Genomic DNA, 24123 nt, shown 5'->3' with positions numbered 1-24123 from the left:
GACAGTTCATTGGTCACCTGATGAAAGTTAGATGCATCATTGTCTTCATCGCACAATTTCACCTTTTGGGCCGCATCAATTATGTGATTGAGGTTATAAAACGAGAGTAGCTGTGAGTGGCTCAAATAACACTAATAAATAACATAAAATAAACAAAGTTAATGAATGAAATAAATTAATTTAATAAATGAATCACTTGCTGTGGAGGAAGAGAATGTTACTGATGGACTGCTGGTTCCAATCCCTCGTCTCTTCCAAGATGCTCCACAGACACTAAACGCAGTTTCTCCAAATATCTGACTAGTTTTGCTTTGTCTTTGTTTTGTAAAGGTAAGGTTATTTTCCACGTCATTGATTTCCATCTTGTCGCTAGGCTACATCCCGTTACACAGCCGTCGACTTCACATCCATGTGGTTCCTTTACAGGACAAGAGTCTCCTTCAGTACCATCATATCCTGCTGTTCTCTTTTATGATGACTCTGAAGTAAATGTGTGTTATTACCATTCATGTATTAATGTTTGTGGCTCCATCAGCGGATGTTTGTTACATAATTACTAGGGATGGGCGGTATGGACTAAAAAATGTATCACGATAATTTATGGCATTTATCCCAATAACGATAAAAAAAATACCAATTCAACTCCACCTTTGTAACTATAAATCTATCACCACATTCAGTCTTTGGAGCCAAATCACTGCTCTAAAAGATACTAAATACTACTAAACTACACCAATTAAATTGAATTGATAAAAACCAATTAAATTAGTTACACCTGTACTGCAAAACTGTAACTCTATCCTTCTTTCTTTCTTTCTTTCTTTCTTTCTTTCTTTCTTTCTTTCTTTCTTTCTTTCTTTCTTTCTTTCTTTCTTTCTTTCTTTCTTTCTTTCTTTCTTTCTTTCTTTCTTTCTTTCTTTCTTTCTTTCTTTCTTTCTTTCTTTCTTTCTTTCTTTCTTTCTTTCTTTCTTTCTTTCTTTCTTTCTTTCTTTCTTTCTTTCTTTCTTTCTTTCTTTCTTTCTTTCTTTCTTTCAGTCTCATATCTTCCTTCATTCCTTCCTTCACCCACACATACGTTGTAAATCCGGCTTTACACAAAAACATCATCAGTGGGAATTTATCATTTTTACCGCGAGATACAAATTCTTACCGTGGGGATTTTTTTTGACGGTTTATCGTGAACGGTAAAACATCGCCCATTCCTATAAAGTACTGACAGTCTTTTTCTCTCTTTTGAAATCTTGGCCTCATCATTTTCACATTTCAGCCCAAAACAAAGCCAGTTTTTACCACCATCATCTCCAGAATACGAAGGCGTCAGATGATGCGAGAGGAAGGAAACGCGTCCCTGCAGCAGGGGAACTTGTTAACGACGGCTGAGCAGCGACTCTTTGGTCGGTCTGAGTCTCTAACTCTCAGACATCTTTACTGTGACTCTGACACTAAATGAAACTAAGAAGAGGCCTCTTCACAGCCGGTTTCATCCGTCCTCTTGTAGTCCTGTCAGCGCTGCGTCTGTCAGCGTACAGAAAAGAATGAGGGCGTCTTGCTCAAAGTGGCACGACATTGTTTCATCTGACCCGACGAGCCGTCTCCGACGGCCGAGTTTCTGCTTCCTGCTTGAAGATAAATGTTAAGTTCCTGCTGCTGCAGATGTCTGCAGCCGAGAGATTTCCTCACGATTTATCTCTGTGCTCAGGCCTGCTCTACAGAATATATATATTTATATATACGTATTTTCAGTGATTAAATATTGATAAAGCTTCTAGGAAAACCTCCTGAATAAATGCTGGTTGGTTGATCCAGTCAAGGTTGTTCCCGGAGCAGATTATTTTTTAATTTAAGGTCAGTCTTTGCTGAGTTTGTTGTTTTCATTTCCATGTTTTAGGCTCTTGGCTAGACTGTATTTAGAGTAATTATCGTGTTGCTCGCGCCACGCGCAGACCCCTGCTAAGGGCTCGCTCCCCCGTCCTCCTACACCAGTCTCTGGTTGATATTAAATACTTCACTATTTCATCTGTTTCACTTCTGAAAGCAGAACTCTGCCATATCAACATGGTTGTATCAGAGATCGGTGTATCATGTAACTCCTGATGAGCTCTGTCTTCACGCTGCTTCCTTTAGTTACGGTTAGGTCCATTTATTTGAACCCAGACCTGCTAAAAACAGTAAACTTGTACACCAGGACGGTACTGGACAGATTAAATACTCACAGCTCCTACAGATCTGTAAAACATCGTGATCAGACTTGTGTGGCGGTCTGTGGGTCCTAGAAATAAACATTAGAGCTATAATCCACCTCCGTGGCGTTTCCACGTAGCAAAAACGGTGGTGTTTTCATGCGATTTGGACGTTTGTTTACACGAAAACGAAGCTCAGTCACCAAAAACGATCATTTCTGAAAACTCCGGCCAAAGTGAAGATTTGCAAAAACTCCATCTTCACATCGAAATGTCAAGATTAATGTTGAAGTACAATCTTGAGAAAAAAGTAGAAATGTCGAGAAAAAAGTCACAATTTTGAGGTAAAAGTTGAAATGTCGAGATTAAAAAGGAAAGGAAAAAAAGAGAAAAAAAAGAAAAAAGAAGAAAAAAGAAAACAAAAGAAGAAAAAAAAGACAAAAAAAGGAGAAAAAGAAGAAAAAAAGGAGAAAAAAAAAGTCAAACATTTTTGAAAAAGCTCCAGGGAGTCACTAGGGCGGCGCTAAAGAGCCGCATGCGGCTCTGGAGCCGTGGGTTGTCGACCGCTGGTCTACACATATCTATATAAAGCGTGCACATATTCAGGCCACGTTTACACAAAAACGAAGCTCAAAGTCACCAAAAACAATAATTTCTGAAAACTCCGGCCAAAGAGGAGATTTGCAAAAACTCAGTCTTCATGTTTGCTTGTAAACGGAGAGAAACGGACATTTAGGCTTCAGAACGTCACATTATGCGACAGAAACGTCACCAGCGTCATGTGTGCGACCTGTGTTTACAATTTGTTTGTAACCGTCAATATTTTCTTATATTTTACCTGTTTTATATTCTAAAGTCACACTTAAAAGTAACTCCACTTCTCTGTCACTCCAAACGAAAGACTCTCGTTCATCTTGGAAGTAACTGGAAGTTACTCGTGTCATTTGTTGATGTTTTTTTCCAGGATTCTGATTGGCTAGCATGACTTTATGCTTCTCGTTACACTGCCCCCTGTAGGTTTGGCTGCTCATAGCACCTTAACAGATATTTATGCAGTTCTTGTAAATGATGGTATTTTTCAAAACGTAGAGGGGGAAATATCCGTTTTTGTAAATACCTGGCTATGTGTAAACGTGGCCTCAGCCTTTATGGTGATTTATGCAGCAGATACGGAGCAGCTGACCCTCATGAACCTGTTCTTCTCCGTTTGTTTGCTTCTCCGCCGCTAACCCGTGAAACCAACTGTTGGTGGACAGTTTATTTCCTCACAGTCGAGGATCTGAACACGGTTTCTACACATGAAACACTGTTAGACTCATTATACCCCCCACCCCCCCTGTGCGGATGCTGGTTGTAAGTCTGCTGGTAAAGCGAGAGGCGGCAGCTTCTCCTGATGCAGCACCACGTCTTCAGTCAGAGACCCGGGCAACCCGGCTTAAATATTTAATACACTGTTGCTTCTTCTTCCCTAATGAGGGGAGACGGGTGAGTTTGGTGTTTTCCGACTGGTGTGTGATTGATGGAAACGGTTTGCTGGTTCAAAACCAGCTCTGGTGGGTTTATCCGTCCATTCCAGGCATGTTTCTACTCTGCTCCAGGTCATGTTCCATGTTTATGTTAGTTTCTGTGTGTGGGTGTGAGAGCAGGATGAACGCTGCTGCTGTGAGTCAGGAGCTGCTGCCTGGATCCTCAATGACTCGTCCTCATCGTCATCAGCTCTGCTCTCAGTGAAGCTGCTGAAGGATGTGCGCTTCAACTCCACACCCACCAGTCACTAGTGACGGCAATCGAGAACCGGTTCTTGTTCAGAACCGGTTCTCAGTGTTTCAATTCATTGGAATCGTTTGGAAATTTAGCAAACGATTCCCTTTTCGATTCCAGTGGAAACGAACGACATCATCACGCACGTTGCATAAGTCAGCAGTCAATATTAAACATGGCGCCCAAGTGATCAAACGCCCAACAGTGTCACGACTGGTGTGGTGAGGACCCAGATGCAGGAGAGCGAGAGGCAGGAGTTCAACAAAAAAGGGTTTATTCCACAAAAAAGGCAAGGACCAAAACCAAAGCGCTGCTTAGCAGGATCAATAACACAGAAACAGGGATCAAAAAATTGGAGGAAAAACTTGGCAGGACACATGGAGGAAAGCACAGTACGGAATCACAAGGAGCAAGGGAATGACAAGACCAGATATACACAGGGGATAACGAAACACAGGTGCAGACAATCAGGGCAGATGGGACACAGGCGGGGCAAAACAGAAACACACTAGGGGAAATGTCAACCCCTGACAAACAGTACGGTAACATTTCAGTAAAAATGACAACAGGGCAACTTGAAATACTTGCCAAGTCAATATTTCATCAAAGGGAGGAAATACTACCAACATGCAATAACTATCAATCAATGTCGCGTTTTCAATCTGCTCCGGACCAACGTCAGTAATTCTCAACCCAGCAGCAGCAACAACGTTAGCATGTCCTTGGCTGACTCCATGTGTTACTGCAGGTAACTAATTAACGAACATGCCTATCATATTAATGCCATTTGCCTCATTGTTTTCCCTTTTCCCCAAATGAGAATCGATAAGGGAATCGATTAAAAACCGAATCGTTAAGCAGAATCGAAAATGGAATTTGATTAGTAAAAATCAATCCCATCCCTACTAGTCACCGTTATTAGCTTCACCTGGTAAACATGCACACGTTGAGTCAATACTCCCCTGATGCTCCAGAGCAGCTTTGATCGACGTGTTCACACCTGTTGATGATGATGTGAGTCGAGTTCAGGACTTTTGCAAGTCGACGGGTTTTAATGAACCAAAAATGCTGCAACAGGCTGAATATCCAGGAAGAAAACTCAAACAAAACATCAGAGTCAAAGCAACAAGACCACGAGGCCACGGGCCAACATCGAGGACGAGAAGATGATATATTCAGATAAACTCAGAGGGCTTGATGAGACACGAGTCTAATGGCACTTTTCCACTTGTACCTACTTGGTTTGGTTCTTCCCCACCAGGGGTCTAACGTGCCGAGTAGATACTTTTCTGTATCTATTCTGCCGAGGTTCTAAACGGCTGAGCCGGGCTGTGATGTCATCACACTCCAGGCCACTGATTGGTCGGGGGGTTGGAGTCAGACGTCTGAGTCAGGATGTGACATCAGAGAAAGAGACTCTGACGGAGATTCTTGTTCATTTTATTCCAGCAGCAATGGCAGCAGAAGTCTGTTTGGTGATCCAACTCTGAGGGTCAGATGTTCATAAACCTGGTGCTGAGGAGATAATTAAAAAGATCTAGACGGAGATAAGGAACGACCAGATCTACCAGGAGCTCTGTCACTTCATAGCTGCTCAGATACCAACGCACTTTTCAGCAGCACCGAGACAAACTAAAAAAAATTAAAAAGCGTCGCCACTTGAAGCTTCTCTCACTCTCATTTTTTAACTTGATATGGAACACAAGCCACAGACCCAGCAGCACATTTATCATCTCCTCCAGGTTCTACATCTTTAGTGTTGTTGTCTTCTTCATTTAGATACACAATCAAATACGTCACAGCAGCTTCACTCCAATAGTCTAGGAACAAGTCCTCAAAAAAGGCTTTAGTTTTTGAGATCCCCTACCTGAGGTAGAACCAACTACAACAATGATTTTTATTATCTTTAGAGTCTCCTATTAGTGAAATTGGATGTTGTGGTTTTTGATTTTGGGGGGAAATTTGTTTTTTTGGCTCTTCTCTATAACAAAACCTGAAAAGGGGCTTAATTGAGCCAGTTTGATTAGGGGAAAAGTGAGAAAAACAGCAAATCCACAATCATCAAACAGTCAGGAAATGATTTACCTGAGAAAATAGTGATATATAGCACTGTAATCATACCTTTAGTTTAGGCAGAAATTGTACTTTTTGGTTTCTTCTTTGTTTAGATACACAATCAAATAGACTTTCGCTCCAATCCCGCCTACTTCTGATCTGGGTATTGAAAAGAAACGAGGGCAATGCGAGGCTGAGTAGGTATCAGTGAAAAAGCGCCTTAAAGGATCAGGCAGAGTTCACTGAAGGAAGTAAAACAGCCTTTCAAAATAAAACAGCAGCGAACCAAACCGAACCCTGACAGGCTGGTGTCTCCATGACCACGGCACAGTAGATTATTATAATAAAATAAACGTATGAGAACACCGGCGACCTTTTCATTTCAGTTGTAATCCGCCTGCAAAAATCAGCACTAGTTATGTCTTAAAACGAGGAAACGTGACTAAAATCAGGTCCGTGAAGCTTAATCAACTCCCAGCAACACTTGCAGAAGCGGCTGGAGGTGACGAGCAGCTCTGCCTCTGATCACGGGCTGGAGGTGTTGCAGCTAAACTGCAGCTCTGATCACAAAGAGACCATTGATCCGCTCACATGAAGGACGTCTTAGTCGTCTTTCATGGTCCGGCAACATCACTCAGGAGAAAGGCAGTCGTTAACTAATTAAAGCCTAATGTTTTGTTAAAAACAGCCTCCTGATCTAAGAAGAAAAGCTTCTTGAACTTAGCTGATGAGCAACTCTTAGTGCACTATCCCTCATTATTCTAAAACAAGGATATCCTGCGCTAAGCTTTGATAATGTGACATTAAAGCCATTGAATGAAGAACTACAACATGCTTCTTCCACCTCTTACTGGTCTCAGGTCCACGCTGCAGCCATTACATCCTCAGTAATGGTGCCTCAATCTAAGTTTAATCCTTTTTTAATTTGTTTTGTTAATTTTGTTTCACACAAATACAAGGAAGAAGAAAAGAAAAAAAACAGAAGAAAAAATTCACAAAAGGAAAATATTTTAAAAAACAAAACAACAAAAAGAAGAAATATGTGTGAGGAGTGGTTAGAAGTAGGCCGGTGTTGAAAAAATCGATTTTCCGATTCTAAATCGATTTTCATATTCATTCCTAAAAGTCTATTCTTATGTCTAAAGATCGGTTTTTTTTCTATTTTTTTTTTTTTTTTTCCATCATTTTCGCCAGGTGAACTTTAATCCCAGTAGTCGGACACAGAGTTTGTCATGACACTTCTGAAAAATGCCAGGTGCTTCATGGCAATATGTGTGTGTGGTGACAGAATAAATGAGATAAACTAAAATGATTTGTTTACTGCATGAACTTTTGCAATTTCTTTCTTTTTTGCACTTTAAATGGATATTGAACTAAGATATATTTCTTAGTTATTTCATAATAATTATTGTGCAATTATTATTAGGGCCCGAGCACCTTCAGTGCGAAGGCCCTATTGTATCTGTAGGAATTTTTCTTTTTTCTTTCTTTCTTTCTTTCTTTCTTTCTTTCTTTCTTCTGACGAAAGGAAGGCCTTTTTGCCCCCCTAAACATGCCCAAAAAGTCACCAAATTTTGCATGCAAGTCAGGCCTGGCGAAAAATTTGATATTTAATGGTTTACATTAATGGGCGTGGCGAAATGGCTCAACAGCGCCCCCCGGAAAACTTTGTGACTCAAGCCCCACAATACGGTTTGACGTACATGCACGAAAATCGCTACACACCTGTATCAGTACACAACTTAAAGAAAAGTCTCTTGGCGACATGGTCGAAACCGAACAGGAAGTCAGCCATTTTGAATTAATCGTGTCACTTTGGCGCAATTTATGCCATTCCTTCGGCAGTTAATACGGCCCGAACCGTAACGTGCCCCCAAGTGTGTTATACATCAAAATATGCGTCTCCATCCTGCGACAACACGCATTACTTTTCTCTTTCAAAAGCGTTACCTTGGCGACGCTAGACGCCAAAAAGCGCGCCCACCCTTCATCTGGTTGGTTCAGACAGAAAAAACTTTGCGCCTCAAGCCCCATAATACGGTTTGACGTACATGAACGAAAATCGGTACACACCTGTATCATGTCGCAACTTAAAGAAAAGTCTCTTGGCTCCATGGCCGAAACCAAACAGGAAGTCGGCCATTTTGAACATTCTGAATTAATCGCGTAATTTTGGAGCAATATATGCCATTCCTTCGAGAATTAATACGGCCCGAACCGTATCGTGAACCCAGATGTGTTATACATCAAAATGTGCGTCTCCATCCTGCGACTACCCGCATTACTTTTCTCTTTCAAAAGTGTTACCGTGGCGACGCTAAACGCCAAAAACCGCGCCCCCCTTCATCTGATTGGTCCATATTTTTATAGTTCCCCAAAAGTCACCAAATTTTGCATGCAAGGCAGGCCTGGCGATAAATTTGATATTTCATGGTTTGTATGAATGGGCGTGGCAAAATGGCTCAACAGCGCCCCCCGGAAAACTTTGTGCCTCAAGCCCCACAATACGGTTTGACGTACATGCACGAAAATCGGTACACACCTGTATCATGTCGCAACTTAAAGAAAAGTCTCTTGGCGCCATGACCGAAACCGAACAGGAAGTCAGCCATTTTGAATTAATTGTGTAATTTTGGCGCAATTTATGCCATTCCTTCGGCAATTAATACGGCCCGAACCATAACGTGCACCCAGATGTGTTATACATCAAAATGTGCGTCTCCATCCTGCGACTACCGGCATTACTTTTCTCTTTCAAAAGTGTTACTGTGGCGACGCTAGACGCCAAAACGCGCGCCTCCCCTTCATCTGATTGGTCCATATTTGATAGTTCTCCAAAAGTCACCAAATTTTGCATGCAAGCCAGGCCTGGCGATTAATTTCATGGTTTGCATTAATGGGTGTGGCCTAACGGCTCAACAGCGCCCCCTAGAATACTTTTCTCTGCCATAACTTTTGAAAGGTTTGACATAGAGAGTCGTGGGTGGTGTCATGGGACTCGGTATTGAGTCCTTGACCATAATTGGTGAAAATTAGCCCCGCCCCTTCTTCTGATTGGTTGTCCCTATTTCCTGCTATAACATTTGAATGTTTTGACATAGAGAGTCGTGGGTGGTGTCATGGGACTCGGTATTGAGTCCTTGACCTTTATTGGGCTGAATTAGCCCCGCCCCTTCTTCTGATTGGTCGTCCCTTTTTTCTGCTATAACTTTTGAATGGTTTGACATAGGAAGTCGTGGGTGGTGTCATTTCTGATATGCTTATGGGGGACGGTGGCCGTGAGTGCGAGGGCCCGTTCATCGCTGCTTGCAGCTTTAATTTCACTAGTTATTTTACAGTCATATAATTCAGGCAACAGCTCAAAAAACATTTTAAATAACACTAAGCCAAATCAATATCGAATCGGAACGAATCGAATCATGATAATCGATTCTGAATATTAAGAATCGGAATCGAATTGATTCTTGACATTTGAATCGATACCCAGCCCTGGTTACAAGCCTATATAGGCTTATATGAAAACCACACCCAAACAATATACTAAAGTTAAAATATTAACTATAATAAAAATCACAATTACATATTAAATGCACAAACTGAACATTTCCTGTAAAGGTAATTAATCACAGCAATCATTTTGGCGCATCTGCATTCATGCATTTCATGCTTTTTGGATAATTCTGCAAAGTCTGAACAAACAGGAGCTGCTGAATTAGCCGGAGTTTTCCTCATACGTGCGAGTGATGTTTTGAAATAACGATGTATGGGGACGGTAACGACTGAGCTGATTAAATCTCCAGGAGATGAGGCTCTGCCAGCGGCCCCAGGCAGCAGCTCAGGCCTGGATGTTCAGTCTCCGTCCGACTGAGCTCCCTCTCCGCCGGCTGAGCTGCTCGTCGCCCACACGCTTTAATCTCCGGCAGTTTGTGACAACAACAGAGTCTCTGATCAAGCTGTATCGAGCTACACGAGGCAGGACTTTCACCTGCAGGTTATTATGTCAGAGCTGCTGGTCGTTCATGTGAAGATAAATAAATATAGATCACAGAAAACGACTGGTGCAGGATGCATGAATGTAAAATCCAGAGCTGCTTTTACAGCTGAAGGTTATTTATTCTAACACAAGTGCTTCATACTGAAGCAAACAACATAACAGTGTAATCCAGAAAGGTTTGAGGTCTGTATCTGACCAACATGAAGCACAAGCAGCATCACGTAACAGGGATGGATGTTAGAGCCGGTGATAAATCAATCCCATCAATGAACTCAAACTAATAGTTCATGGTAAAAATGTATAAATGAAAATCAGTTTGAACTTTTTAAAGAGAAACTATGATGGCAAAGCTGCAGAACCAGAACCAGAACAGGTCGAGCGCATCGCCCACATTTGTCCATCAGCTCAAACAGACGAGACGTTGATTATTGTGATGTATTGTTGTTGACATCATTAGTGGAGTGGGAGGAGTGTGGGATTTCACAAGAACTTAAGACAACCACCTAAACGCGACGACACCAGCGGCTGCATCTCTGCAATGAAAAAATGCAATGAAAAATGCAATGAATTGGAAGACAGGTTTGATTTGGAAGAGAAATTAAATTTTATACAAAACTCGGCCAGCGGGGCTTTCCTCCGCGCTTTAGTCTCATCGCAGGAACATCAACTGAGCATGTGCGGTGCTGCACCTGAAGTCGTCCGTGTGAAACAACATAAACAATCAAATAGAATTTAAAAAACAGGCTAAATGAAATGATGTTACACACTCTTGTACAGTAGGTCGTGGTATGACCCTTAAAGTTGGTTGCGATCCGCCAATAAAACAGAGAAGAAGAAGAAGAACATAAACAATCCCATTCTTACAGTCCGGTTAGCCGCCTAGCAGCTAACCTGCGTGGTGGTGGGAGGAGAGTGGTGCCCGTGAATGAACTGGCAGTGCCGTTTCAGGCAAGATAGTGACAATTAATGTAAGCAGGATGTCAGCAGGGTGGACATATTTCAAAATAAGGAACGACGACAAAAGCAAGACAGACTGCAGGCTGTCGGTGCGGCTAAAGCGGCTAACCGGAATGTAACGATGGGATTGTTTATGTTGTACTGTGAGTTACGTGGAGTGTTTAATAAAGTTCCCTGTGAGTAAGGGTAATACTCAACCGTCCAGTTTGTATAATTAAGGAAGATAGAATTGACTGAAACATGGAACAGCTGGCTGAGCAGCAGCAGCTCTGTGGCTGCTGCTCAGCGGCTGCAGACTGACCCGGGGAGCCGCGGGGCGGCTCAAAATCTCCCCCTAGCGGCGCTAACCAGTAACTACAACAACAATGAAGTATCGGTGCGTGGTATCGGACAATTTTTGAGAGTACGAGTATATGAGAGCAGTATCGGCCCCGATACCAATACCAGTATCGGTATCGGGGCATCTCTAGTTAATACCATATTGGTAAAAACCTGAGGCATATATATTTGCATTATTAATATATAATATATATCATATATATTTTAATATATTATATATATATTTATTTTATTAATATATATTTATATTATTTTCGGTGTATTTTTTAATATATATATATATTTTTTTTTTTTTTTTTTTTTTTTTAATGTGAAGGGGAGGGGGGGTTGAGGGGAGGTGCTAGTCTAAAATGCGAAAAACACAGGGAAACGCACAACGAGCAAACAAGCCTTGGAGATCTGTAAGAGAAAAAAACAAACAGACACGAGAACAAGCAGAGTCACAAACATCAACCATTCCAGGTCCCTGAGACTGAATCAAAGCTAGAATACTGCGATTATCTCTTCCCTGAAACTGTGGAGTAAGTGTGTAGGAGAGTGAGCAGGTATTTATGTCTGTGTAAAGTCAAAACAATCACCACCTGAACTGTAACTATAGTGGAGCAGAGAGGACTTTCTCCTCTCATGTCGTCAACTCTAGACACGACCTTTGTCTGTGTTGATATTTTTTTAGTATTAAAGTTAAAATTGCCCTTTATTTAATCCAAGTGTGAAAGCAATCATCTGTCAATCATACTTGTAGGTAAACACAGAACTTATTTCAGCAATTTTTCTTTGTTTTTAGGTTTTTCTTAAGTCTCAAATCAGATGTGGCGTTTATTTAAAAAAGAGAACTGTGATTTTATCCTCCGGCCCGTCGGCCGAGCGTAACGCCGTCCGGGCAGCAGATCCGCTCAGCCGTGACCGGAGTAATGGAAGTGCAGGTCTGGGGGGGAACCGGGGGGTGCAGTCAAACCTCTCCTAGTACACCCCCTACCATGGCAACGATACACCACCACCAATAATGATGCCGTTATAAACGCAGGTCGGACCGGGCAACAGCAAAATAAGCACTTTCAGCTCTATATTTAGGGCCCGAGCACTTACAGTGCGAAGGCCCTATTGTATCTGTAGGAATTCTTTGTATTTTTTGTATTATTTTTCTGACAAAAGGAGGGCCTTTTTTCCCCCTAAACATGCCCAAAAAGTCATCAAATTTTGCACGCAAGTCAGGCCTGGCAAAAAATGTGATATTTAATGGTTTGCATTAATGGGCGTGGCAAAATGGCTCAACAGCGTCCCCCGGAAAACTTTGTGCCTCAAGCCCCACGATACGGTTTGACGTACATGCACGAAAATCGGTACACACCTGTATCATCTCGCAACTTAAAGAAAAGTCTCTTGGCCGAAACCGATCAGGAAGTCAGCCATTTTGAATTAATCGCCTCATTTTGGCGAAATTTATGCCATTCCTTCGGCAGTTAATTCAGCCCGAACCGTAACGTGCACCCAGGTGTGTTATACATCAAAATGTGCGTTTCCATTCTGCGACAACACGCAGTACTTTTCTCTTTCAAAAGCGTTACCGTGGCGACGCTAGACACCAAAAAGCGCACCCCCCCCTTCATCTGATTGGTTCAGACAGAAAAAACTTTGTGCCTCAAGCCCCATGATACGGTGTGACGTACATGAATGAAAATTGGTACACACCTGTATCATGTCGCAATCTAAAGAAAAGTCTCTTGGCGCCATGGCCGAAACCGAACAGGAAGTCGGCCATTTTGAACATTCTGAATTAATCGCATAATTTTGAAGCAAATCGCTGCATGCAGCTTTAATTGTGTTTGTCCTTTCAGATTTGATTGTCTTCCACAGGTTTTAGTGTAATTCATGGTGTCGCCACCAGAAAACACACCCATGGATCAATGTAAGACATCTGATGATGTAGGACGTACTGGATGTATCTCACGTGAATCTGTCTCTCTTTCTCTTCACAGGGTCCCATCGAGAATGATGTGGTGATCCACGTGTCGCTGATAGCTGAGAGTCAAAGGTGAGGGGTGTGTGTGTGTGTGTGTGTGTGTGTGTGTGTGTGTACTTTGAAGAGGAGTGATGTTCATCATCACCACCATCATCATCACTGTGATTAAGCTGATCCTGTAAAAGAGTTTTATTAAAGAAACTCTGTTTTTTGAACCGATCTGTATCGTTTATATGAGCAGTGAAACGGCTCATTACCGTTATATCGTCTCCAGCAGCATCGCTGCTCTTCCACACACACGGCTGCAGCCTGAGAGAGAGATCCATGTCCACGAGAAAGAGTCTGTAAATGTTTAAAAGAACCTGGCTGGAGACGCGTCAGAGTAAATTCATGAGCGTTGTACGTAATCTTGCAGGGACTGATTTGTTTCCACACCTGATGGTGGAGTCCTTTATATTTAAACAGCGCGTACAATTTGTAGAAGTCCACACAGAAACCGATTGAACGCCCGACATCAGCATCTATAGTCCAGTAAGAATAATAAAACCTGGAAACTAAACAAGAACATAATGACCAACAGATCGTGGGCTGATTCCTATTGATTACAGTGAGACACATGTGGACGGTAGCAGAGCTCATTTATATAAAATACACAGCTGGAACCCTCTGATCGGTGGATCAGGGACTTAAACGGATCGGATCTGGATTCTGGTTTGTTTGGAGATGATTGGATGAAGGAGGAGACCTCTTCACATCACACTGATCCATCAACGTTCCTTCAGTCAGAGGTTCTTCGGATCTGCTGCAGGGAGAGATCCCTCAGACCTCTACAGATCCTTCAGACCTCTACAGGAGATCCTTCAGACCTCTACAGATCCTTCAGACCTCTATAGGAGATCCTTCCTGCCCACAGAAATAAACCTCTACAAGGAATCTTTGAAGAGTTAAATCATGACTACTGCAACAATTCATTTCAATTCGGGGTTAATGAACTGATTTTGAATTGAATTTCAATCAGATGGCCTAAATACCACATAGTTGGGCTGAAATGGTTCTTGCTCGTACTTTGGTGGCAGCATTAATTAATTAATGTAAGTGTTAAAACCATGGTTAATTGTCCCGTGTGTGTGTTTCTCTGCAGGCTGCAGGTGTTCCTGAACACCTACGGGATTCACACCCAGACGCCCCAGCAGGTCGAGCCCATCCAGATCTGGCCCCAGAAGGAGCTCGTCAAGGTAACGCAGAGTTTACTATCTTTCCTTTTTTTATTTAGTCTTTACACACGTGGAGTGAAAACTACTTACAGGGATACCACAACTGCTGGCGTGAGGGTATGTAGTTACTGACGAAGACCAGTATAATGAAACCTTTTAGACATGGAAGGAGTCCCAGTGTTTCTTTAGCCATGAATTTACGCACACAAATTATATTAGTAGTGATGATATATGTTAAAGAAAATGCAACATTTAGAGAAATCAGAACCCCGATATCCTGCAACTGGTCCCATATAAACAAGCTTTCCAAACATTGATGTCCAGTACCAGTACTCTATTAATCTATTTCTTTATTACTCTAGTCAACTACATGCTAAGTTAGTAACTTTAGTAACTTGTATATATATCTAACTACTGGTAACTGTAGTCATGTTTTTGAAGTATTCCCATTTTCTGTATAGTGATCGGTCTTTTCTTTTTACGTATTTTCTAAATCATTACGACATCCAAAAGCAAACGTATTTCATGGCAACAAAACTTAAATAACACAAAAAACAATAACATAAACATTCTGAGCAAAATCATAAGCAGAATAAACACTATAAAACTAAAACTAAGTAAACAAATATACAAAAGTAATAACTTCAACTTAACGGCTGCAACAGATATGTTTCCTGAACACGCAGCTCTTCATGTGTATCAATTCAAAGTTTGATAGATGTTATAATCCAGTCAAGAACATAATTATAGACTGTGATGTCACTGGCTTCTCCAGCACGGCTTTACAGATCGATCTTAGAGTGAGCCGGATGACTTTTCAGCTCGTTATAAATCAATATCCCTCTAGATTCTGGCCCAGTCGGCCCGTTCACTGATCCAGTGGTTCTTCCCTCTGAACTGTCCGGCAGAGACGCAGGAGACCGATGAACGTAAACCCGGAGCAGTGATTGCTCTGCATAACGGTGGCAGTTTGTTTAGGCGTGAACCTGGAGGGTTTCCAGGTTTGGAAATTGAACTGAGTTGAACTGGAAAGTGGGATCTTTCACACCGGAGGCTGAACTGGTCTCAGGTTTCTGTTTCTGCAAAGATCAGCCGGTCAGCCGATCCCAGACGGATCAGGACCCTTGTTGGTGTCACATTAAAGTGTCGTGAGCAGAGATTTTCATCCTCAAACATGCACACGGCCGTGAAACTCCAACATTTACCAGCTTTAAAAGTGTTCTGTAGCTTTTACTACCAAACAGTTTTCTTTTTCCCAGGGTTTTGGGTTTGGCACCGTTTCATCAACTCTAAATCCGAGTCTCTTGATCACATCTAAAGCCTTTCAAAGCCTTTATCTGATCTATTTGGGGTTTAACTTAAAACAAGAAAAACTCTCAACTCATTCAGTGATTATAAACTTGCATTTTAACATAAATGCATGTTTTTTTGCAATATTTTTCATTTGAAAAAGCGACGGACTTTAAAGGTATGGATAGAAATTATAATGGACATTTATAAAAATGGAGACGATAACGGCATTTATTTATCATAAATTGAAAAATTCACCTCATACTGGGAAAACTGGGTCAACTACGTCACGCTCCATAGGCCTGATTTTATTTTCTTAAGTCAATGATTGTGTTATGTTGAAAAGATCACTCCCTACTTGTACAGTTTTTGGTGGTTTGTCTTTCTTTTCATTGTTTGGACATAAAACAAAAACATTATTCCGACATTTAGGACAGACAACAGATGTAAGATGTCTGCATACATGATGTATCGGATGTGAATGTCTAAAGCTGAATGTCAATAAAAAGAAATTTAAAGAAGAAAAAAAGAAGAATCAGAATTAGAATCACATTTATTTGGCCAGGTCAGGTCAGACAAGACATGGAATTTGATTCGGTTGTTATCGCTCACTCTACAGTAAATAGGTAAATAGGTAATAGACAGATGACAGCTTGTGTTATTATAATTAGGGCCCGAGCACTGACAGTGCGAAGGTCCTATTGTATCTATAGAATTTTTTTTCACGTTTTTATTTCTCTGACGAAATGAGGTCCTTTTTTCCCCCTAAATGTTCCCCAAAAGTCACAAAATTTTGCATGCAAGCCAGACCTGGTGAAAAATTTGATATTTAAAGGTTTGCATTAATGGGCGTGGCAAAATGGCTCAACAGCGCCCCCTTGAAAACTTTGTGCCTCAAGCCCCACAATACGGTTTGACGTACATGCACGAAAATCTGTACACACCTGGATCATGTCACAACTTAAAGAAAAGTCTGTTGGTGCTATGGCCCAAACCGAACAGGAAGTCGGCCATTTTGAATTAATCGTGTAATTTTGGCGCAATTTATGCCATTTCTTCGGCCGTTAATACGGCCCAAACCATGTGTTATACATCAAAATGTGCATCTCGATCCTGCGACGATGCGCATTACGACGCCCGTTCATCGCTGCTTGATGCTTTAATTACTTTTATTATTGTTATTATTGTTATTGCACAGTGATTGATTGATTACTGGGTGTGAGGGGTCTGCAGAGATGCTACCTGCCCGTTTCCTGGTCCTGGACCGGTACAGGTCCTGGATAGATGGGAGGTTAGTCCCAGTTATCCTCTCTGCAGGCCTGATTGTCCGTTGCAGTCTGTGCCTGTCCAGTTTGGTGGCCGATCCGAACCAGACAGTGATGGACGTGCAGAGAACAGACTGGATGATGGAGAGTAGAAGGTGATCAGCTGCTGCTGTGGAGGTTTAACTACCTGAGCTGACGCAGGAAGTACAACCTCTGCTGAGCTTCTTCCAGACAGAGTTAATGTGGGTGGTTCCACTTCAGGTCCCGGGAGATTGTGGATCCCAGAAAAAGCGACGGAAAGTACGGCCAGTTCTAGGTTTCATAACACATAGTGAGCAATGTGAAGTCTGTTGATCCTGCGCGTCGTTACCATGGAGACGAAACTGTCATCAGTCCACAACGAGCTGCTGTTTTCATCCGGCCGTCTGTGCTTCTTCCATCTCTCGCCCCAACACCATTTATTCCGTCCTACAGCGTCCGTGACACCGAGCACCAGCCTCCACATCCACTTCAGTCCCATCGTAGCCGTCACTCAAACCCGCCGGTCCTCCCGCGGAAACCGTCCCTCGTCTGTCTGTTGTTTGAACATCTCAATGTCGCCCGTCTCTCCTCTGTCACATCCGTCACTCAAACCTCGTGTCTCTCAGCAGCCTCCGCTCTCCATCCCTTGTTCCCGTTACATGGCAACTAACCGTCCTTTATTTATTTGTTTCCAGGCCGTGATGCTCACTTTAATCTGTGTTTATGCGTCTGTCCCCTCCACTGATGTTCCTGTCCTGTTTGCATCTCCAACGCTACATCCCCCCCCCCCCCCCCCCCCCCACTATTACACCAAACAGCTCACTCCCACACGTCTATCATCCAACTTTGAAGTGTCATACCTGCTACCTTCTCCCCCCCTCCTCCCTCGCTCTCTCTGCTGTGAGCCACTCGGGTTCCCAGATGGAAATGCAATTGTGAGTCAGAGCAGATTCGCTGCTGAATATTTATTGCGAAGCCCAGACAGTCTCTTCCTCGGCAGAACCTGTTTATCGCGGCGTCGCCAGCATCTCGGCTGCTGCCGGCTGCAGTCGCTCACCTCCCATTCTCTCCATTGTGTTGACAACAGTTGCCTGACGATGAGGGGGGGGGGGTGTCAATTACATTTGCAATGTGTTATCTGGCACATAATCCCACGAGCACATCCCCGTGTAAATCCCTGCTTCGCTAAAAATATAGATTTCCTCATCGCTGTTTTGTGTCTCATGGACATATTTTGCTCGGTGAAACTCATGATGCACGTCAGCGAATCTCGGGTTAAGAGACACTTCAGAAACTTAAGAAACAGCTAAAATGAAGAAAATGTTGGGACCTTGTACTGATTGAACTAGCCAGGTTTATCCGGGCTGTAGTTGTTGGACCGAGACCAGCAAGCAGGTTTCAGGAAAGATCGCTCATGCACTCAAATAGCAACACTACGCATCATCATTGAACAGTCAATTAAATGGAACACGTCCTTGTACATCAACTTTATCGACTTCAAGAAGGTGTTTAACAGTCTAGACAGGGCAACAGTATAGCAGCTATTGGACCACTATTGTATCCCCACCAAGATCATAAACATAATCAAGAACTCATATGAGGGAACCTCATGCAAAGTTATGCATGCAGGCCAGCTTTCTCAGAGCTTGGAGGCCAAGACGGGCGTCCAGCAGGGATGCCTGCTTTCACCATTCCTGTTCCTCCTGGCAATCCACTGGATCATGAGGGGAAACAACTACAGGCAGGAGAAATGGAATCCAGTGGACAATGTGGGATCAGCTGGATGATCTTGATTTTGCGGATGACATAGCTCTCCTTTCACATACACAGATGCAAGAGAAAACGGACAGACTCTCACAAACTGCAATATAACTCGGCCTCAACCCCAATATAGCAAAAAAACAGGTAATCAAGATCCATGCCAAAACCTCCAACCCTATCCGTATGAACAACACTGCTCTGGAGGAGGTACAATCTTCCACCTACCTAGGCAGTGTTGTGGACACCACCGGAGGGACAGATGCTGACACCAAAAGCAGAACCAACAAGGCTAGAGTGTTCAACATGCTCAGGAAGAGCTGGAGCTCAAATAACATCTCCATAAACACCAACATGCGCATCTTCAACTCCAGTGTGAAACAGGTGCTGTATGGAGCCGAGACCTGGAGGACAACAACAATTCAATTCAATTCAATTTTATTTATATAGCGTCTAATACAACAAAGGTTGTCTCTAGACGCTTTCCAGAGACCCAGAACATGAACCCCGAGCAATTATTACATAAACAATGGCAGGTAAAAACTCCCATAGTGGGAGAAAAGCCTTAAGCCAAACAGTGGCAAGGAAAAACTCCCCAACACTCACAACGCACGAGTTACAGACTTTTATGAACACCTGCCTCAGGAGAATCCTCCACATCTGGTGGAGGGAGAAAGTAAGCAATGTGGACCTACGGAAAATAACGAGCCAGGATCCCATTGACTTACAAATCCGGAGGAGAAAGTGGAGTTGGATTGTCCACACCCTCAGAAAACCGGCGACAAACACCACCAGACAAGCGTTGAAGTGGAACCCCCAAGGAAAGAGGAAACAAGGTCGCCCCAGGAACAGCTGGAGAAGAAGCACCGAGGCAGAAATGGTGGAGAGCTGTCCCAACTGGGGAGATCTCCAAAGAACAGCTAAAAGCCGAGTGAAATGGAGGACATTTGTCAACGGCCTATGCACCCGGCACATACACAAGACTCCTCATGTGTCAAAAACATCTCCTGGAAAACTCATGCAACCAAGGAGCAGATCTATGGTGAACTGCCACCAATGACAGCAACTGTAGCACGCCGTAGAGCAATCTTTGCAGGTCAAGTAATATCCGACATCCCCTAATCATCCAGAGGGACCAGGACTCATATTTATCCTGACACAATCTCTAGGGACACAGGACTTACACTCCAAGAACTGGGAGCAGCAATGGCCGACAGGACCCGATGGAAAGAAGTGACATCTAGGATCTGGACGACAGTCGAAGGATGATGATGATGCACCCTAGAGGAGCAAAGGGCTTAAGTCAAGTTAAGTCAAAGTAAGTCAAGTTGTTGGACGATGGCGTTACGGCTTTTCTGGGATAGTTTGGTATTCAGAGTGGTCATGATCAAACCACCACCGTGTTTAACAGTAACCCGGGGTGGTGCTCACATCTATGCAAAGCTCACTGATCCAGAATATAAAATGATGACTAGATTGATGGATAGCTGTGGTTGTAATTTTAAGATCATGACTAATGTCGTTCCTCGTGGTCATTGTGCTCACACACACCTGAACGCTCCAGATCAGACCCCTCTTATTTAGAGGTTCTCCACCTTGATGAAGATCGATTCGCTGAGGATCGGATGAGTTTTTTGTTTGTTTTCCAATGTCATCACATGTAAAACTTTGATTTAAGGTGTAAACCTGTGCAATTCATGTGATTTGGCGTTAAAATCTCCGAACTAGTTTATTCCCAGATTCATCTAAACTGGGGGTCGGCAACCCGCGGCTCCCTGGAGCTTTTTCAAAAATGTTTGACCTTTTTTTTCTTCTTTTTTTCCTCTTTTTTTTTTCCTTTTTTCTCTTTTTTCTTCTTTTTTTCCTTTTTCTTCTTTTTTTCTCTTTTTTTCTTCCTTTTTCCTTTCCTTTTTAATCTCGACATTTCGACTTTTTTCTCAACATTTCGACTTTTTTCTCGAGATTGTACTTCAACATTAATCCCGACAATTCGACTTTTTTCTCGAAATTTTGACTTTTTTCTCGACTTTTTTCTCAACATTTCGACTTTTTTCACGAAGTTTCGACTTTTTTCTCGACATTTCGACTTTTTTCTCGAAGTGCAAATGAAAAAAAAATCTTCCCCCAGTTATAACTAATATAGAAACATGCAGCATGTGCTGCCTTCATTCTAAGGCTGATACAAGACTTTTCATTTTTTGCGGCTCCAGACATATTTGTTTTTTGTGTTTTTGGTCCAATATGGCTCTTTCAACATTTTGGGTTGCCGACCTCTGATCTAAACCTTCCTGACCCTCAGCCTCCCTGCCTTATTTCAGCCTCGATGCCGGTTTCCCTTGCAAAGCCAATCTTTTTAGGCAGTCTGTGTTTTCAGCCGTGAACTTCGCAAGCAGTCACCCCTGTGGTAAAAATGCAGGTTCATGCACGCTGAAAAAGAAGAGCATCCTCACACTTCCCACACACCGTATCCAGCCCAGATGTGTGAAACGCATTTTTCCGTTTTGACTTTCTGTCAGGGTTTTCTAGCCGTCAGGCGGCTGTTTGTGCTGCGGCCGCTGCAGACGTGGAGGGATGAAAGGAGGCTTTGACAGACTCTGCCATGCTCGTTCATTGGTATTCTGCACACAGGGATTATTGGATGCAAAGGTTCTTCCAACCTCCCGTGGCTTTTCCCCTGCAGGTCATCCGTGTGCCGGGCCAAGCTGCTGATTTCAAACCCATTTAGTTCTTAATTCTCAGCTCGGTAATTTATCATCATATATATTTATAAAGACTTCTTTTTATTTGATAAACCTGGCTTTTTCCTGCCACGTTCAATAACGGCAGCCCTTTGGAAGGCGCGAGGAGTCGCTCAGGAGCGGCAGAGCACCACCTTTTGGTCGGGTCATGTGCTGCATGTGGAAGGATGGAGGATTATTGATCATTATTGATCATTCACACAGCCACTATAAACTTATTTCATGTTCTTCCCTGTCATTACAAATACACTTGTAAAACTAGATGTAGGAACTTTTTGTTGTAGTTAGATTGTAATCCACAGGGATTCAGATACGGAAGAGTATCAGGGCCAGGCAGGAGAAAAATAAAAATAATATTTTAGAGGAGGAAGATTTTTTTTCATTATGCACTTCGAGAAAAAAGACGAAATGTCGAGAAAAAAGTCGAAATGTTGAGAAAAAAGACGAAATGTCGAGAAAAAAGTCGAAATGTTGAGAAAAAAGTTGAAATGTTGAAATTAATGTTGAAGTACAATTTCGAGAAAAAAGTCGAAATTGTATTTCAACATTAATCTTGACATTTCGACTTTTTTCTCGAAAAAATAATTTTTATAATAATCTTTTATAATAATTTTTTATTTTATTTTATAATATTGTTTTATGTAATAATATTAATTATTGTGTTTTTGTACAATAACATACCTTTGATAATGTATGAATCATCACTCACACAGTGGGAACAGATCTGGACAGAGGTGTCTTCAGTATTCACATTCATTACTCAGGTAGAAGTATAGATTCTAGAGTTTAAAAATACTCCTGTAGAAGTTGAAGTATCAACTCAAGTTTTTTACTCAAGTAAAAGTATAAAAGTACTGGTTTAAAAACTACTTAAAATATAAAAGTAAAAGTAATGTAAGGGGGAAAAAAGCCATTGAGGACAAAAGCCATTGAAAATGAATGTATCTTAGTATAATGTAAATATATTAAAGAAGCATATATGTGTACTATTGAGCATTAACATGTGTTTCAGAGAGCAGGAGATATGATGACTAGTTGCCTATAAGTATTGTAATGGTGCAAAAAGTCAAACTTCAGAGGCATGTTATCATTTATCCTAACCTTTATTGGAATGTACATCCACGTTTAGTTGCAGGAATCTGAGGGAACGGATGTAAGAACAAAACTGGACAAGAACATCTGAAACAACCACAACCAAATTCACTCTATCCGGATGGAGCAATTTAACTGGATAGTTTTTATTTAAAGGCCGAAATGAAATAGAGTAACGAGGCTGTTTTTAAAATGTAAGGAGTAAAATTAAAAAGTCGTCTGAATTACTCCAGTGAAGTATAGATAACCAAAATTTCTACCTAAGTAAGGTAACAAAGTGTTTGTACTTCGTTACTCGACACCTCTGGATCTGGAGTATGATATCATAGGTTTCCACATCAAATAACCGTTTTATACTCACCCAGGCAGACGAAACAGATACGTTCCTCGTGTGACACAAACTTGTGAGTAAAGAAATCAACCGCTACCTCGCATCTCTGCGTAGATCTTGGTAACTTTTAAATTGAAAAAGCAAAAGTCATTTTCCTTAGTAGTTTAAAGATGATGCCCTTTTTTTTATAATGTTCAAATAAAGTGAAGTGGTGCTTAATGGAGCCCGTGCTTAATAAAAAGAGATGGGAAACTGTGAAACACAATGTCCCCCAACATGTTTTACGTTATGATACTTTATTATAATAGACATTAAATATCCCACTCTTTTACTGTGTCATTTAATAATGTGGAGTCTAATATTGAAGGTGTGAAAAAAGGTTAATTCTAACAGGGTTATTAGGGATGTAGGTGGTGGGGCGGGGAATAAAAGCGGTGCTAAATTTTTAAGACTGAACTCAGGGATCAGATGAGTATTAGAAGAGAGAGCAAAATGAAGTGAGAAGAAAGATACGGCATGTAAGGAAACACTCAGCCTAGGGGAGGTTTGTGTAACAGCTGTAGTTTAATTTTTAAAATATTAAAACCCCAACGGTAGTGAAATTGGTTATAAAATGTAATGAGGATTTCTGGTACCTCAAGTTCCACATATGAAGCCTGATATAGTTGAGGGGGAGGAACTGGCAGAAAAAGATGAAATAAAATAGCTTCAGCAGCAGCATTTAGGTGTTTTTGATCTATAATACACCAGAAAGTCACCGAATGTAAAGAAATACCCAGGTAATGGTTCACCTGAGCAGGAGGGATGTAGTGACAATGGCCTGTGAAAAACTTAAAGGAGGGAGATGCAGCGAGTTAGTGTTGACGTTAGCGAACAGGTTTGAAAAGAGGAACTAAACCCAAGTGGTAGGGATGGGCGGTATGGACTAAAAAATGTATCACGATAATTTCTGGCATTTATCCCGATAACGATAAAAATGACGATAAAAAAAATACCAATACAACTCCACCTTTGTAACTATAAATCTATCACCACATTCAGTCTTTGGAGCCAAATCACTGCTCTAAAAGATACTAAATGATACTAAACTACACCAATGGGAATTTATCTTTCTTTCTTTCTTTCTTTCTTTCTTTCTTTCTTTCTTTCTTTCTTTCTTTCTTTCTTT

General features: G+C 41.8%; 1 protein-coding gene across 3 annotated transcripts in view; it reads left to right on the top strand.

Moving 5' to 3' along the window:
* The window catches only part of phkb (phosphorylase kinase, beta), a 179551-nt gene that overhangs the window by 109666 nt on the left and 45762 nt on the right, over nucleotides 1-24123 (top strand). For all 3 annotated transcript variants that reach the window (XM_061746752.1, XM_061746759.1, XM_061746767.1), the window contains exons 15-16: nucleotides 13263-13318; nucleotides 14388-14481. In XM_061746752.1, the coding sequence (XP_061602736.1) occupies nucleotides 13263-13318; nucleotides 14388-14481 (150 nt within the window). The remainder of the gene's footprint in view (nucleotides 1-13262; nucleotides 13319-14387; nucleotides 14482-24123) is intronic.

The sequence above is a fragment of the Cololabis saira genome, chromosome 2 (genome assembly GCF_033807715.1).
Source record: "Cololabis saira isolate AMF1-May2022 chromosome 2, fColSai1.1, whole genome shotgun sequence".
NCBI classification, from domain to species: Eukaryota; Metazoa; Chordata; class Actinopteri; order Beloniformes; family Belonidae; genus Cololabis; species Cololabis saira.
Note: the sequence above shows the minus strand (reverse complement) of the source record. Positions and strands in the feature narration are given on the sequence as shown.